This window comes from Monodelphis domestica, chromosome 8 (assembly GCF_027887165.1).
Source record: "Monodelphis domestica isolate mMonDom1 chromosome 8, mMonDom1.pri, whole genome shotgun sequence".
Classification (NCBI taxonomy): Eukaryota; Metazoa; Chordata; class Mammalia; order Didelphimorphia; family Didelphidae; genus Monodelphis; species Monodelphis domestica.
The window spans coordinates 81,595,391-81,608,068 of record NC_077234.1 but is presented as its reverse complement, the minus strand read 5'-3'; the positions used below and the strand labels follow the sequence as shown (position 1 = coordinate 81,608,068).

The following is a 12,678-nucleotide window of genomic DNA, read 5'->3' as shown; positions in this document are numbered from 1 at the left end:
GTTTGAGTCACCCTTCAATTTGGGTATAAGTTTAATTTACCTCCAAGTTTGGAATTTTAAGAATGGATTTGAATCAATTTTTTTTTACAGCAATATGCCCTCAGATTGGTTGCTGGAAAATCACATTTATATCAGACAAAAGAAGTTAATGCTTATAAACAGTCTGAAAACTGTGATCCTTTGTATTCTCTGATATCATCATTGCAGAAATATAGAAAGGGCTGTACTAGTTGGTATTTATTCTTCTTTAATAGGTGGGCCACAGTTAAAGAATTTGTTACCAAAAGTTCAGTCTATTGATTACAAGTCAGTTTCTCTGTATTTACCTAGACTGGTCCTTGGAAGACAGAACAGTCCACTGCTGGTTGCAACACTTGAAATCTTTCTAGAAAGGCAGGACTTGTTAGAGTGTGGGCTTTACTGGAAGAGACTTAGAGAACCCAAAGTCACTTCTATACCAGGAAGAAGCATCGGAGTAGGGCTTTGTGGACACATTTTAAAATTTCCTATTTAGTTGATGGAGCTCCCCATTCTAGTCTGGCAGGAGCTTTCTGGGTCCTGATTCAAAAATGTTACTTGCTAGCTATCCCTGCCAGGACTGTTTTGTCTGAAAATCTGATGAGGATGCCATAGATATGTTCATCCATATTTCCAATGATAAAAATATATTCCCTCGGGGGAAATTCAAGGTTAAGAAAATGTTTTTTTCAGAGTCAGAAACCACTAAGAAAAGAATTCTACCCTGGAGCATGGAGGAATAGGCATGGATCCACAGTGAATAGGCACATAAAATTTAGGAGACAACCAGTTTCCAACAATCCCCCTCTCCTATCCAGGCAGAAGTTATTTTTTAAAAAAAAGAAGCACAATGGCAGACATACCACTTTGGTTTTCATGGTTATCAAGAATAAGTTGAGTCTAAACATTAAAAATAGTTTAATGTTTTGCTAACAAATACAAAATATGTTCTTAAATAATGTGATTAATTTGCAAATCAAAAATTCCATATTTATTGGCATTAATTATTTTGTTCTGAAAATACAGGCCATTCCTTTGAGACTGATGAAATGAACCAAAATTTTCAAAAATGGGTAAGTGGGCTATTACTAAGTGACAATTCTCTTATAAATTCAAGTGGAAAGAGCAGTTACTAAATAAGACCTTGCCAGGCACAGAAACTGAAGAAATTAGGTGGACAACTTAAGCAAAAGTCAATTGGAATTTTTCCAAATTAAGTTGGACTATGTTAATTCAAACTCAAATTAATCTTATTTTAAAATTTAGATTACATTTAAGTTTGAGCCACTCAGATACTAAAATGTATTATCTTTTTTCCTTCTCAGCTTATGTAAAATGGTATTAAAATTTAAACCTCCCATTTAAAAATTTCAGAAGTTAGTGTATAATGAACTCTTCCTCACAATGTAATTTTTCAACTCCAAACTTTGTTTCATTCTGCATAAAAAAATTAAAACGTATTTTTCCTTTATACACTGTACTCTATCATGAAGAAATTTAAATCCACAACAGCAGTAATTGGCTTCCAGGATGTGAGCAGATGTTTACTTGTCACGTATGATGTCTCTAGCAATCAGCTCCTTCATTATTTCATTGGTACCACCATAGATTGGTTGTACTCGGGCATCCACATATGATCTGGGTAAACAAGAAGGGTGAGGGAAGGTAGAAAAAGAATGAATAATAGAGGTCTTAGAACTTGTAAATTATGGACTATCAAGTAATGGGTAATTATTTTAAAGTGCATACTATTTAGTTCCCAAGAGAAGAGAGGGGAAATACTATTTAAAAGTTTTGTTTTTTGACAGAGTTGTACTATCCCTGGATTGAAATAACTATATAAGATATATTTAGTTTTATAATCCAATATATTATGAAAAATAACAGATAGATTGAAACCCACAAGAAAATTGCAAAGGTAATCAGGCAACATTGTTATATATTTTTGCCAATTTAATCTTCTAACAACATAAATACAGGACTAAATGAAAGTTAAAAAAAATTTAAATAAAAGAGAAATCTAAATTCCCTTTGGGTGTCAGCGTTTCTAGGCGTAATTGGAATCCAAGATTATTGGAAAAGAAAACAAAAAAAAGCTTTACATTTTTCCTCAATAATCTTCCCATAGCCATAGCTATAAAGTCAGTGTTTTAGAAAGGAAAGCTCCCTACAGAAATAACAGAAGTTTTCTGAATTTACAAAAGGTTAATATCTGCACTATAATAATATACAAGGATAACAGAAGGAGAGACTGAGTCTTCCACACAATGCTCTAAGTGTAACTTTACCTGTGGTAAAAGTAATTATACTGGAGGTATCTGGGTGGCTCAGTAGATTGAGAGCCAGGTCTAGAGATGGGAGGTCCTGGGTTCAAATTTGACATCAGACACTTCCTAGCTGGGTGATCCTGGGCAAGTCACTTAACCTCCATTGCCTAGTCCTTATTCACTCTCCTGCCTTGGGTCTAATACACAGTATTGATTCTAAGGTGGAAGGTAAGGGTTTAAAAAATTATACCAATTATCATCTTGCATTTTCCAGTGTTCTTTACTTTTTATTCTCCTCTATTTCATCTCATTTTATCCTTATAGTTCTGTGAGCCACTTTACAGACAAGGACATCAAATCGCAGAGAAATGTAGTAACTTTGGCTCTGCTAATTAATGGCAGTTATTTAGTGGTAACATTACTAATTAATACCAGTGCTGAGAGTTAGAACCAAAGTTTCCACACTCTTAATCCAGTTCTCTTTTCACTAGTTCATACTACCGTTATTAGTCAAGATACCAAGGTTAACATTAGCTTAGTTCTCTTTCAGAGAGAAATGTTCCAAGACTTTTTATAATGTCTCTTTCAGGAGTGGAAGATGGGCTATACAAAACAGACAAATACAACATGTCACTTCCATGGAAAACGTGGCCAAAGAGTTCTGTGATCCAACTATTCTTTCCATATACCTTATATTCTTGGATATCCCCTCACAGCTTTTAACATGGCAGCTGCTACAAACAGTAGACACTTAATGAATACTTGATTTTAAGCATTACCTAAGCTAGTTTTAAAAGTCTGAACGCACACCAGTACTGAGACTTCGTCGTAAGGACAGTGGTGTTTCTAAGAGCTTTTTATTCTCTCTCTCTCTTGCTCGGTTTGTCTCCGTCTCGTTCTTATTCTCTCTGTCTCTCTCCTCTTCCTCCCCTCCAGTTCTTTTTTTCCCTCTCTAACCTCCTTCCTTTAATCATTCCTTCCCCCTCTCCATTTTCTCTTCTCTGCCCCCTTTCAGCTGCCAAACCTAGCACTCAAAATGGTCACGTTCTATTTTGCCAACCCCAAAGAAACTAAATAGTGATTTATCTTTGTTTTTAGGACTGGCTTGGTCATTTCCCCACAAACTATAGACCTTTCAAAGTAGCTCACACTGATTTCATAGGACCAAAAATTTAGAGTTGGAAGGAACCACTGAAGCCAATTAATACAATTCCTCATTTTTCTGATGACAAATTAGACCTATGGAAACCTAAGGTCCTAAGGTCCAACGGGTAATGAGTATCAGAAAGGACTTGAACTCAGGGTCTGACTTCAGAGATGGTGTTTTTTGACTGTACTATACTGCTGCTCTAAATCAGTCAGTCAGTCCTTTATAAGTTACTGGTTAAATCCATCCATAAACACATTAACAGGAAAAGAAACAGAAGGAATGTTAATCATATCTGGCTACAAAGTCCCAAAGCTCATATTGCTTCTCTGATACTGTGAGAGGTCTTGAAATGATAAATCTAAGACAATTTCATGGAACTGTGAGATTGAAATAAACTGATTTCCTTTCCCTATAAGGGAGTGGTATGGAGAAATCACAGGCCACCCTGACTGGATTTGGAGACTAAAGATGTGAGATTGAATACTAATACTTCCCTTATTCTACTTGTGACCCTGTACAAGTTAACAATCTGTTTTCTCAATAATAACACAAATATTTCCGTGATCTCTTAAAAGTACAAAACCCTATTCTAGTATTTTAAGGTTACTTTCCACATACAATGAAGACTTATCAACACATAGCTTAATGTAACACGGTAACTTCTCTCCTATCCTATGAGAAATAACACCAAAGACTTTTTCACTGAATGAGAATTATGGCAGAGTGGACACAAATTGGCTGACCATGGGCAAATCGCTTGAACTCTCAGTTCCCCCGGCAATTTTCCAAAACTCAAGGTTGGAAACGATTTGCAATGGTACGAGTATTCTCTTCCCCTATTCTAGAGAATTCATAAGTCAGTTTGAGGAATCTAAGATTAGTATGTTAATACATTGTGATGTTAAGGGCTATGTAGCTACATCCTTCTTAATCCTTAATTCTTCCTAATGCTTAGGAGAAAAAAAAATAACCCAACTCATTTGAATGTTCGCATAATCCTGGACTGCCTGGAAAGTTAATTATTCTTTGGCAGAAACAGGAATCTCTCAGATTCAAACAACTATGCCCAACACACTACTAGGCTGTGACTTTTACTTTTAACTGACCTAAAAGGGATGACTTCTGAGAACACTAAGACCAACAATTCTGTCATACTCAAAGCACCTAGATTTTTGACTTCTGTCCATACTTTTTCTGTACCTTCCTCAAAAAGCCAAATTAATATTTAACTACTTCATATCAGTGACTAGAAATAGAGGCAATAGTTAAGTGAAAGGGAAGCACACAATCTTTCTTCATTTTACTCTGTTTCCATTACAACTGCTGGTATAACATGTCCAAATTTTCCCTCCTCCACAAAAGGATCCACTCAAGGGACAAATCAACCATTTTATTACACATTCCATAACAGTGTTCTACATGGAGAATAAAATTTGTGTGAACTGATTTGGCAATTGTTTTGGAATAGGAAACACAAAAACAAAATGTTACAGAAGAATGTCATTTAAAAAAAAAACTATTTTGTCACTTTGAATCAGTCATTAAATATTTATTGTCTACTATGGGCCAGGCAGTGTGCTAAGTTCTGAGGATACAAAAGGGCAAAGGGGAGCTGCTGTCTTGAAGGGGATCACAGTCTAATGACGGAAAGGATAGTTAAGCAAATGCATACAAATAAGCTACATGAGGACATACATGGAGAAACTCAAAAGAGTGAAGAAACTAGAATTCAGGGGGATCACATAAGAGTTCGTATGGAAGGGGGATTTTAGCTGGCACTTGAAGAAAGCCAGGGAATCCAGGAATCAAAGATGAGGAAAGGAGAGCATTCCAGGGATGGGGGACAATCAGTGAAAATGTCTACTCAGGAGATCAAGTCTCTGGTAACAAGGCACAGAAAGGAGGTCACCATCACTGGACCAGAGCATACGGAAGGTGGAATGAATAAGAAGGCTAGAAGGTAGGAAAGCATCAGGTTCTAAAAGGCTTTGAACCTCAAAAGGAAGCTTTTACATTTGGCCCTATAGGTGACAGGGCTTACTGGGAGAGATGCTATTAACATAAAGTCAGGAGAACTTGGATCCAAATTAGAGAGAGGAGGTGACAGAAAGTGAGGGGTTGAGGATGGCATACAAGTTTATTTCTAATTTCCCTGAGATAAAGGGATGAAAATACCTGCTTTTAATTAAGACCTTTTGGAGACAGCTTCCAGATAGCAAAAGATGGCCTAGTAGAAATTTACCTACTGTATTTTGTTTTATTTAAAGACTAAAATAAATAGGCCATGATTAATCTGCATCGCTGGTTACCAAAAATGAGAAAATAACAGGTTATGTGCATGCAATTTCTATTCTGAACTAGTTGATGAGGGTGTTTTGTTTTGTATTGTTTTGATATCATTGACAGCTGCTATTCTCATTAGGAACTAGAAGCACATCAAAATGGTTATAAGTAAGCCAAGCAACATGAAAGGTTGTGAAAGCCCAGAACTATACACGGTTGAAGCTAATTTTAGGAAAAAGAAGTGGGTTTTTTCCCTCCCTTCAGATAATCTAATAGTTTAGGTAAAATTAGGAGAGTTTTTATAAATCCCACAGCTTTCTCCCTATTGAATTAGAAAGAAAGCAAATTTTTATATGTGTAGCCTGAATTCTTCTTTTTGTGGAGACCGTGTGTAAACTGTTAATCTGGGTGAGTCAGAGAAAAAACACATTCCCTAGCTCAGTGAAGAGAAAATGCTGTGGGAAGACCAATGTGGCAAACACAACAGTGAAGGGAGAGAGTTAGTTATGGGGAGGGAGAAACCTCTGGAATGTGTTTGTCGGCCTATTTACAAATTGGCATGTTTCCACAGACAAGTTATAAACATATAACTTAGTCAGGATAGATAACTTTAAACATTCTTATTTTAGGTCTTCTACTAAAAGGAATTGCATTATTGTAATTTTCCTGAAAAACTAACTTGAAGAGTTAAGATATTAGACATCCCTTTTGAAGCTAATTTTTTTAAGTATTCAAAAAACATAATGGCTATTAGTCTTATTTATTTTAAGCTGAAAAGATCAAGTGGATGAAACAAGTCTCCATAATGATATTCCTGTCTCCTTACTTTCCTGCATTTTCTTTCTTTCTTTCTTTATTTTTTTAAAAGCCTTACCTTCTGCCTTAGAATCAACACTAAGTATTGGTCTAAGGCAGAAGATTGGCAAGGGCTAAACAAACAGGGATTAAGTGACTTGCCCAGGGTCACCCAGCTAGGAAGTATCTGAATCCGGATTTGAACCCAGGATCTCCTGACTCTAGGCCTGGCTCTCAATCCACTGAGCTACCCAGTTGCCCCCATTTTCCTATATTTTAAACCTGATTTTAAAAACTTTGTCTGAAGGCCTTATTTCTTTTTTTTAAACCCTTATATATATACTGTATATTATATATATGTATATGTATATGTATGTATATGTATATGTAAATATATATATATACTGTGTATTGGCTCCAAGGCAGAAGAGTGGTAAGGGCTAGGCAATGGGGGTCAAGTGACTTGCCCAGGTTCACACAGCTGGGAAGTGGCTGAAGCCGGATTCGAACCTAGGACCTCCCACCTCTAGGCTTGGCTCTCAATCCACTGAGCTACCCAGCCGCCCAATCCACTGAGCTACCCAAGCAGTGTTGCTATCATATGTTTTGTCACACTTGAGGGTCATTCTCAGTCATCTGGATAATAGATAATTTTCTCTGCACTTTATTTACAATCTATGGAATTCATGATCTTTATTTGCTTATCTTCAAAAAGAGTATAATAAAACTTTTTCTTCCTAAGAAATACTCACTTTGCAATAGGGTACTCCCACATGTATCCCCATCCTCCATGGAGCTGCACACAATCATAAGCCACACTGTTTTGTAGTTCAGATGCCCTAATTGGACAAAATACAGGAAGAAAAAAGGAGTTTAGAAACTAGATTCCTGTGGAATGGTCCCAAATCTGGGAACAGAGTATTTATGTCTATGTAAATAAATAAGTTTTTGGAGCCATTTAACTCTAAGACATAGATCTATCATGTAGGCTGCCGATCAAAAATGGTCAATTTTATTTTGTAAGTTTAATTGAATTTTTTAATGAACAAAAATCTGCTCCCCCCCCCCTTTCCCCTTCCTCTATTCCACACTCCCCAAAGAAGGCAGATTTGAAAAGATTCAGTTCTTATTAGATGGAATTAAAATGTATAATTAGCAAATGTTTTCTATATAACATAGCTGTCCATCCAAAATACATATGAAAATAAAATTTAAAACTCACACATAAAACCTTCTTGGTTAATTATTACATTTGCCAGGTTTTAATTAAAGCTGTATCCATGTAGATGAGATAAGCATAAGGTTTATCCTATTACATATTGAAATAATTCAGGCCAAAAAATGCTACCATGTTCAGGATGAAGGTGTTTACTTGACTTAAATTACTCAGATTCTGTTTTACTAAGTATTCTCTGATTTCTTACTACCAAATTCATTGGCAGTTATAAGAGTAATTTTTGTCAATCATAAAAAGACTGACCATTCTTAGGTAATAGTGAAACTCTAAGGAAGAAATGCCTATTAAAATTACATGCCTTTAATATAGCAAAAACATATTCATATACAAAAAGAATTAACCTTGCATATATACTTGTTTTTTAAGTACAATATCATATGGAGAGCTTAAAAAATGAAGTGCTGGATTTCTGCCCCCTCGCCCCAAACTCACTGACCTTATGCTAAAATTCCATGAGAAGACAATGGGATAGAAATGTTATATATCCTACCAAAAAATGCAGCATAACACTGAAATTTCTCCCCTTCCAAGTATGAAGAAAAGGACAAAAAACCAAAGCAAACATGTAATATTGAGTACAGAAACAATTTCCTATCTCAAACATTTTTTAGCTCAAAAGGTTATAAAAAGTTTAATAATTCAACTGTTTAAAGACAGAATTGATAGGAACCCTGGGCGCAATGACATTTAGAATTTTGGAAGTATCTTTGCTAAGAATTATGAAATATTTTCTATATTCCAACTAATTATTTCCTTGCTTCATCTCTTAAATATGAGTTGTAATGGATCAGGTCTTTCCAAAGAATGTTGAGGAAAATGGATAGCAAAGCATTTTGAAATCTGTCTATCATTTGCTTTGTTATATATGAAATTAAAAGGGGAGCATCAAAATGTAAAATATCTCCCCCAAAGGCACCTTTTCCAAATTTCTATAGGCTATTTTTCAACCTGCAATTAAATTATTCGTATAAAAACATAAGCACTATCCTGATTATTTCTGCTTGCTTTGCTTTTGGCCTGACTGAATTTAGGTTAATGAATAATGACAAGTTTTTCCCCCATCATGATTTCAGGGTAATAGGATATGAGAGTGTTTATTTTTTTAAAAAAGAGAAAGTAACTTGCTATCTCTGACTTTGTTCCTATGTCCTTGGATCTTAAAAATCAATATGAAGTTTGAGTGAACTTTTTCTTTTGCTCATACTTAGACAGCCAAGAGCAGAACCCTTCTCTCAACTCAATCAAATTGGGCGTTTCTCCCCTATCTTAAAATGATATATTTATTAAAGTATTTTTCCATGGTCACATGATTCATGTTCTCTCCCTCCCTCTTTCCTCCTTCCTCCCAGAGCTGACAAGCAATTCTACTGGGTTATACATGTATTATCACTCAATATCTATTTCCATATCATTCATTTTTGTAATAATCTTTTACAACCAAAACCCCAAATCCTTTACCCATATAAACAAGTGATAAATCATGTTTTTCAAAATGATATTTTAAATGTCTGATTGGACATTAATTCCTTCTCCTTTAGGCAAATGCCTCAAGTAACTTTGAAAATGGATAATTTCTTGATGGGAACTAGTCACTGATCCTTGTTCATCCTTCTAATAATCTAATTAAGAGGACTAGTCTAAACTTCATTACCAATCCTCCTGACAGATGAATTCTCAGCCTGGCTTAAATTACCTCAATGCGACCTTTCAATTGGCCTATTACCCTTTTGCACTGATAGAGCCTCCTCTCTCTGAGAGGCTCAGAGTTAGGGGTGAAACTGGCCCACTTCCACAGCAGTCTGCAAAGACACCACCCTTCAATTACTAGAACATACATACCAGTATTTTGCCATGGAAGCAGTGGCGGAGTCCAGACGTTTTGCCTCATGCAGCTGGAGACAGCTGTCCACAAAAGCCCTGGTCACACAGATGTGTGTTTTCAATTCAGCTAGTTTGTGTTGCACCGTCTTGTGTCCGAAGGAGGAAGAGGACATTTTTTTAAAAAGGAACATGTGAGACCTTTTAAATGCATGGTTTCTCAAGAATCATAAACAACGTGGGGGCCTTCCTGCCTCCAAATGGTTATGTTATATTTTGTTCAAAAGTTAAACTCTTACCATTCAAATTGGGACATCCAAAATTTCAGTGCTGGGGAAAATTGCAAACACAGGGAGAAAAAGATGGAAGAATTAACAGTCTCTTTGGATTTTAGAACATGAGGTCATACTTCCTGAGTAACAGTTATTTCTTTCAAGTTGGAGCCCCATCTTGTGGTGCAATACTTGACACACAGCTATTAAAAAAGATCTGAGTTAGCCGCCATTCTGTACCTTCTTTGGAAAATGAGATTGTTTCTTTCTTCTGCATTGGCCCCAAGCAATGAGATTCACAGCTGCCCTTTCTGTTTCCCAGTTGAATTAAGTAGTTTGCTGGCAAAGGTACTTTTCCCCTGATGAAGATGGAAATAAGGAGACCTATACTTTCTTAAGACCCAGATCCCTAATGCACTGAGCAATGTTATCCCATTTCTTAGCAGTTTCTTTTATTAAAAAGGTTTTTTTAAATTAAATACTTAATGAACAAACCCACAAAAACAATCAAAGATGCCTACAAAGTTGGCAAGAATAGTATCACACCCAATCTACAATAAGGCAGAACCTGTATTAACAAATAGCCTAAGAAAATACTCCTGGTTCAGTCTTCTTAGAGGACACAGCTGAAAGTTCTGACTACTTTGACTAGGGCTTTTCTTCCGCCCTTCTTTCTTTAAAAAAAGGGGGAGGATATAATTGTAGCCCTATTTTTTGTTTGAAGTCCAGCTTCTTGACACATACTGACTGTGTGAACCCAAGACCCAAGCAAGTCACTCTCTTGGTGCTCTAGGCAACGTTCTCAGACTCTAAATTGTACAGAAGGTATAACCTGCATGGAAAGACAATTTCCTCATCTAGGGAGTTCCACGTATTAATAAATTCACAGATGTGGTACCAGTTCCCATCTCTATAGCTGTAGGTACTGTCTATAAAGGTAGCCACCCTCTTCCACTCTCCTAGCAGCATTGTCTTGGGTTATTCAGAAACAGTGTATACATATGCCAAGGCACGTCCTTGGTGGCAGTCACAAAGGAGGGCTGTCCTGGGCCGGAAGGGAAGATGCCTGACTCGATAATACTGCTCCAACAACCCTAGAACCAGTTTTATTCCAGCCACGTTGTTGGGTACTTAAATGAACCTGTTACCCCTAGAAAGGGAGAAGAAGGAAAGCAAGAACATGGTTTGGTCCAGGAAGGGAGACAAGGTTGGTGATGGAGAAAGTTCTGAAAGGTAGGGAAGGCTTATAAACTTAGATATAAAAGTTTATCTCCTGAAGCATTTGCTACTGTCTATTGACTCAAATTGGCTTTCCCAGTGTGGGGCTGTCCCCACTCTTTTTGCTATTCATGGCACATGACACACTCAGCTTCATCTCCCGACCCCATGCCTTTGCTATGACTATCTCCCATGCCTGGAATCTTTATCCTCTTTGTCTCTACACTTGCTTCAAGACTCAGTTCAAATCCCACCTTCTACAACAAACCTTTCCCAGTTCCCTCCTCTGCTAGTGTCTTCCCTCTGCAATTACTTTCCATTTAAACTGTATACCTTGTATGTATAATTTTTTTCCCTATTTTTACCCCCATTAGAAAGTTAACTTCTTGAGGCCAAGCGCCAAGTTTTTGCTTTTCTTCATTTCTAAAGCACTTATCACAGGGTTTGGTGTGTAGTAAGTGCTAAATAAGTGTTTGTTGACCCATTTCATGACCACTCTGCTCTCTAATCTTATCTTGGAATCAGAGTAAGTGATGCCTTTCAACAGAGTAGGAGACTAGAAGTTTTTTCTCCTCTCACTTTTCCATTCTTTTTTTCTTTCCTTCTTAAAATCACAAACTTCTCTACCGTAGAGTGGAAAGCAGAACTCTTTCACCTCTAGGTGCCCCATTAAACAAATTTAGCGGCCAGTCACTAAATGAAAAAGAACAAAAGAAAAAAACCTTCTACCACTGAGATAGAAATGGATAGAAATAGAAATATGGAAGGATCAAGCTCACTGAGACTAATTCTTTCAAGGGAGAAGCTGCTCTTAATGAATGTCAGTACCTTTGGATACTAAACTGAACTCTAATGAAGCCTATTTGGAATTCTTACTTCTCATTCGAGTTTGGGCTCTTTATTAGCCGATTGCAATCACTTAGCACTTGTTTTTTCTGCCTCCCTCCTCCTTTTCCCCCTAATCCATACTCCACAGAGTTGTCAAAGTGAATAAAATCCCACAGCATAGGTGTAACCATAACACATCCCTGCTCAACACCCTCCACTGGCTCCCTGTGGCCACTAGGATTAAATATGAACTGCTCTGATGTTCATTTGAAACCCATCATAATCTGGCTTTCGTCAAACTCATCAGATGTCATACATAGTTCTCCCATGACCCCTTAGTCTGTGAGCTCCTAGATGGCAGGGACTATCTTTTGCCTTTCTTTGCATCCCCAGTGCTCACCCTAGTGCTTGGCACATAGTAGGTCCTTAATAAATGTTCACTGAAGACTGACACACCACCACAAACTTCCAACTTCCCCCTCAGTGAGTTTTTATCAGCTGGGGCACCTGTGGACACTGCCTAAACAAACACTCTTCTGTTCTCCAGAAACTTACCCACACTCCACTATTTCCACATAATTTAATCATCAATGAAAGTTAGCAATAGAAACAAGGTATTTCATTTATAGTCCAGCTTTCTATTATTGAATTCTAAGCTCCTCGTGGTATTAAAACATGAATTCATGCTAAATATATAAAAATATTCAAATAATACATTGAAAACATTTTGTTCTTTATGATACATTTTTTAGAATTGGAGTTGGGAGAGACCTTGAAGGCTTAGCCCAACTG

General features: G+C 36.8%; 1 protein-coding gene across 2 annotated transcripts in view; it reads right to left on the bottom strand.

Annotated features, from left to right (window-relative positions):
- Positions 1-919: 919 nt before the first annotated feature.
- ACADL (acyl-CoA dehydrogenase long chain) overlaps positions 920-12,678 on the bottom strand; it is a 47,172-nt gene continuing 35,413 nt past the window's right edge. For both annotated transcript variants that reach the window (XM_007501802.3, XM_007501801.3), the window contains exons 9-11: positions 9,590-9,717; positions 7,266-7,352; positions 920-1,656 (exon numbers count right to left, since the gene is read on the bottom strand). In XM_007501802.3, coding sequence (XP_007501864.2) covers positions 1,563-1,656; positions 7,266-7,352; positions 9,590-9,717 — 309 coding nt within the window. In that variant the 3' untranslated portion in view covers positions 920-1,562. The remainder of the gene's footprint in view (positions 1,657-7,265; positions 7,353-9,589; positions 9,718-12,678) is intronic.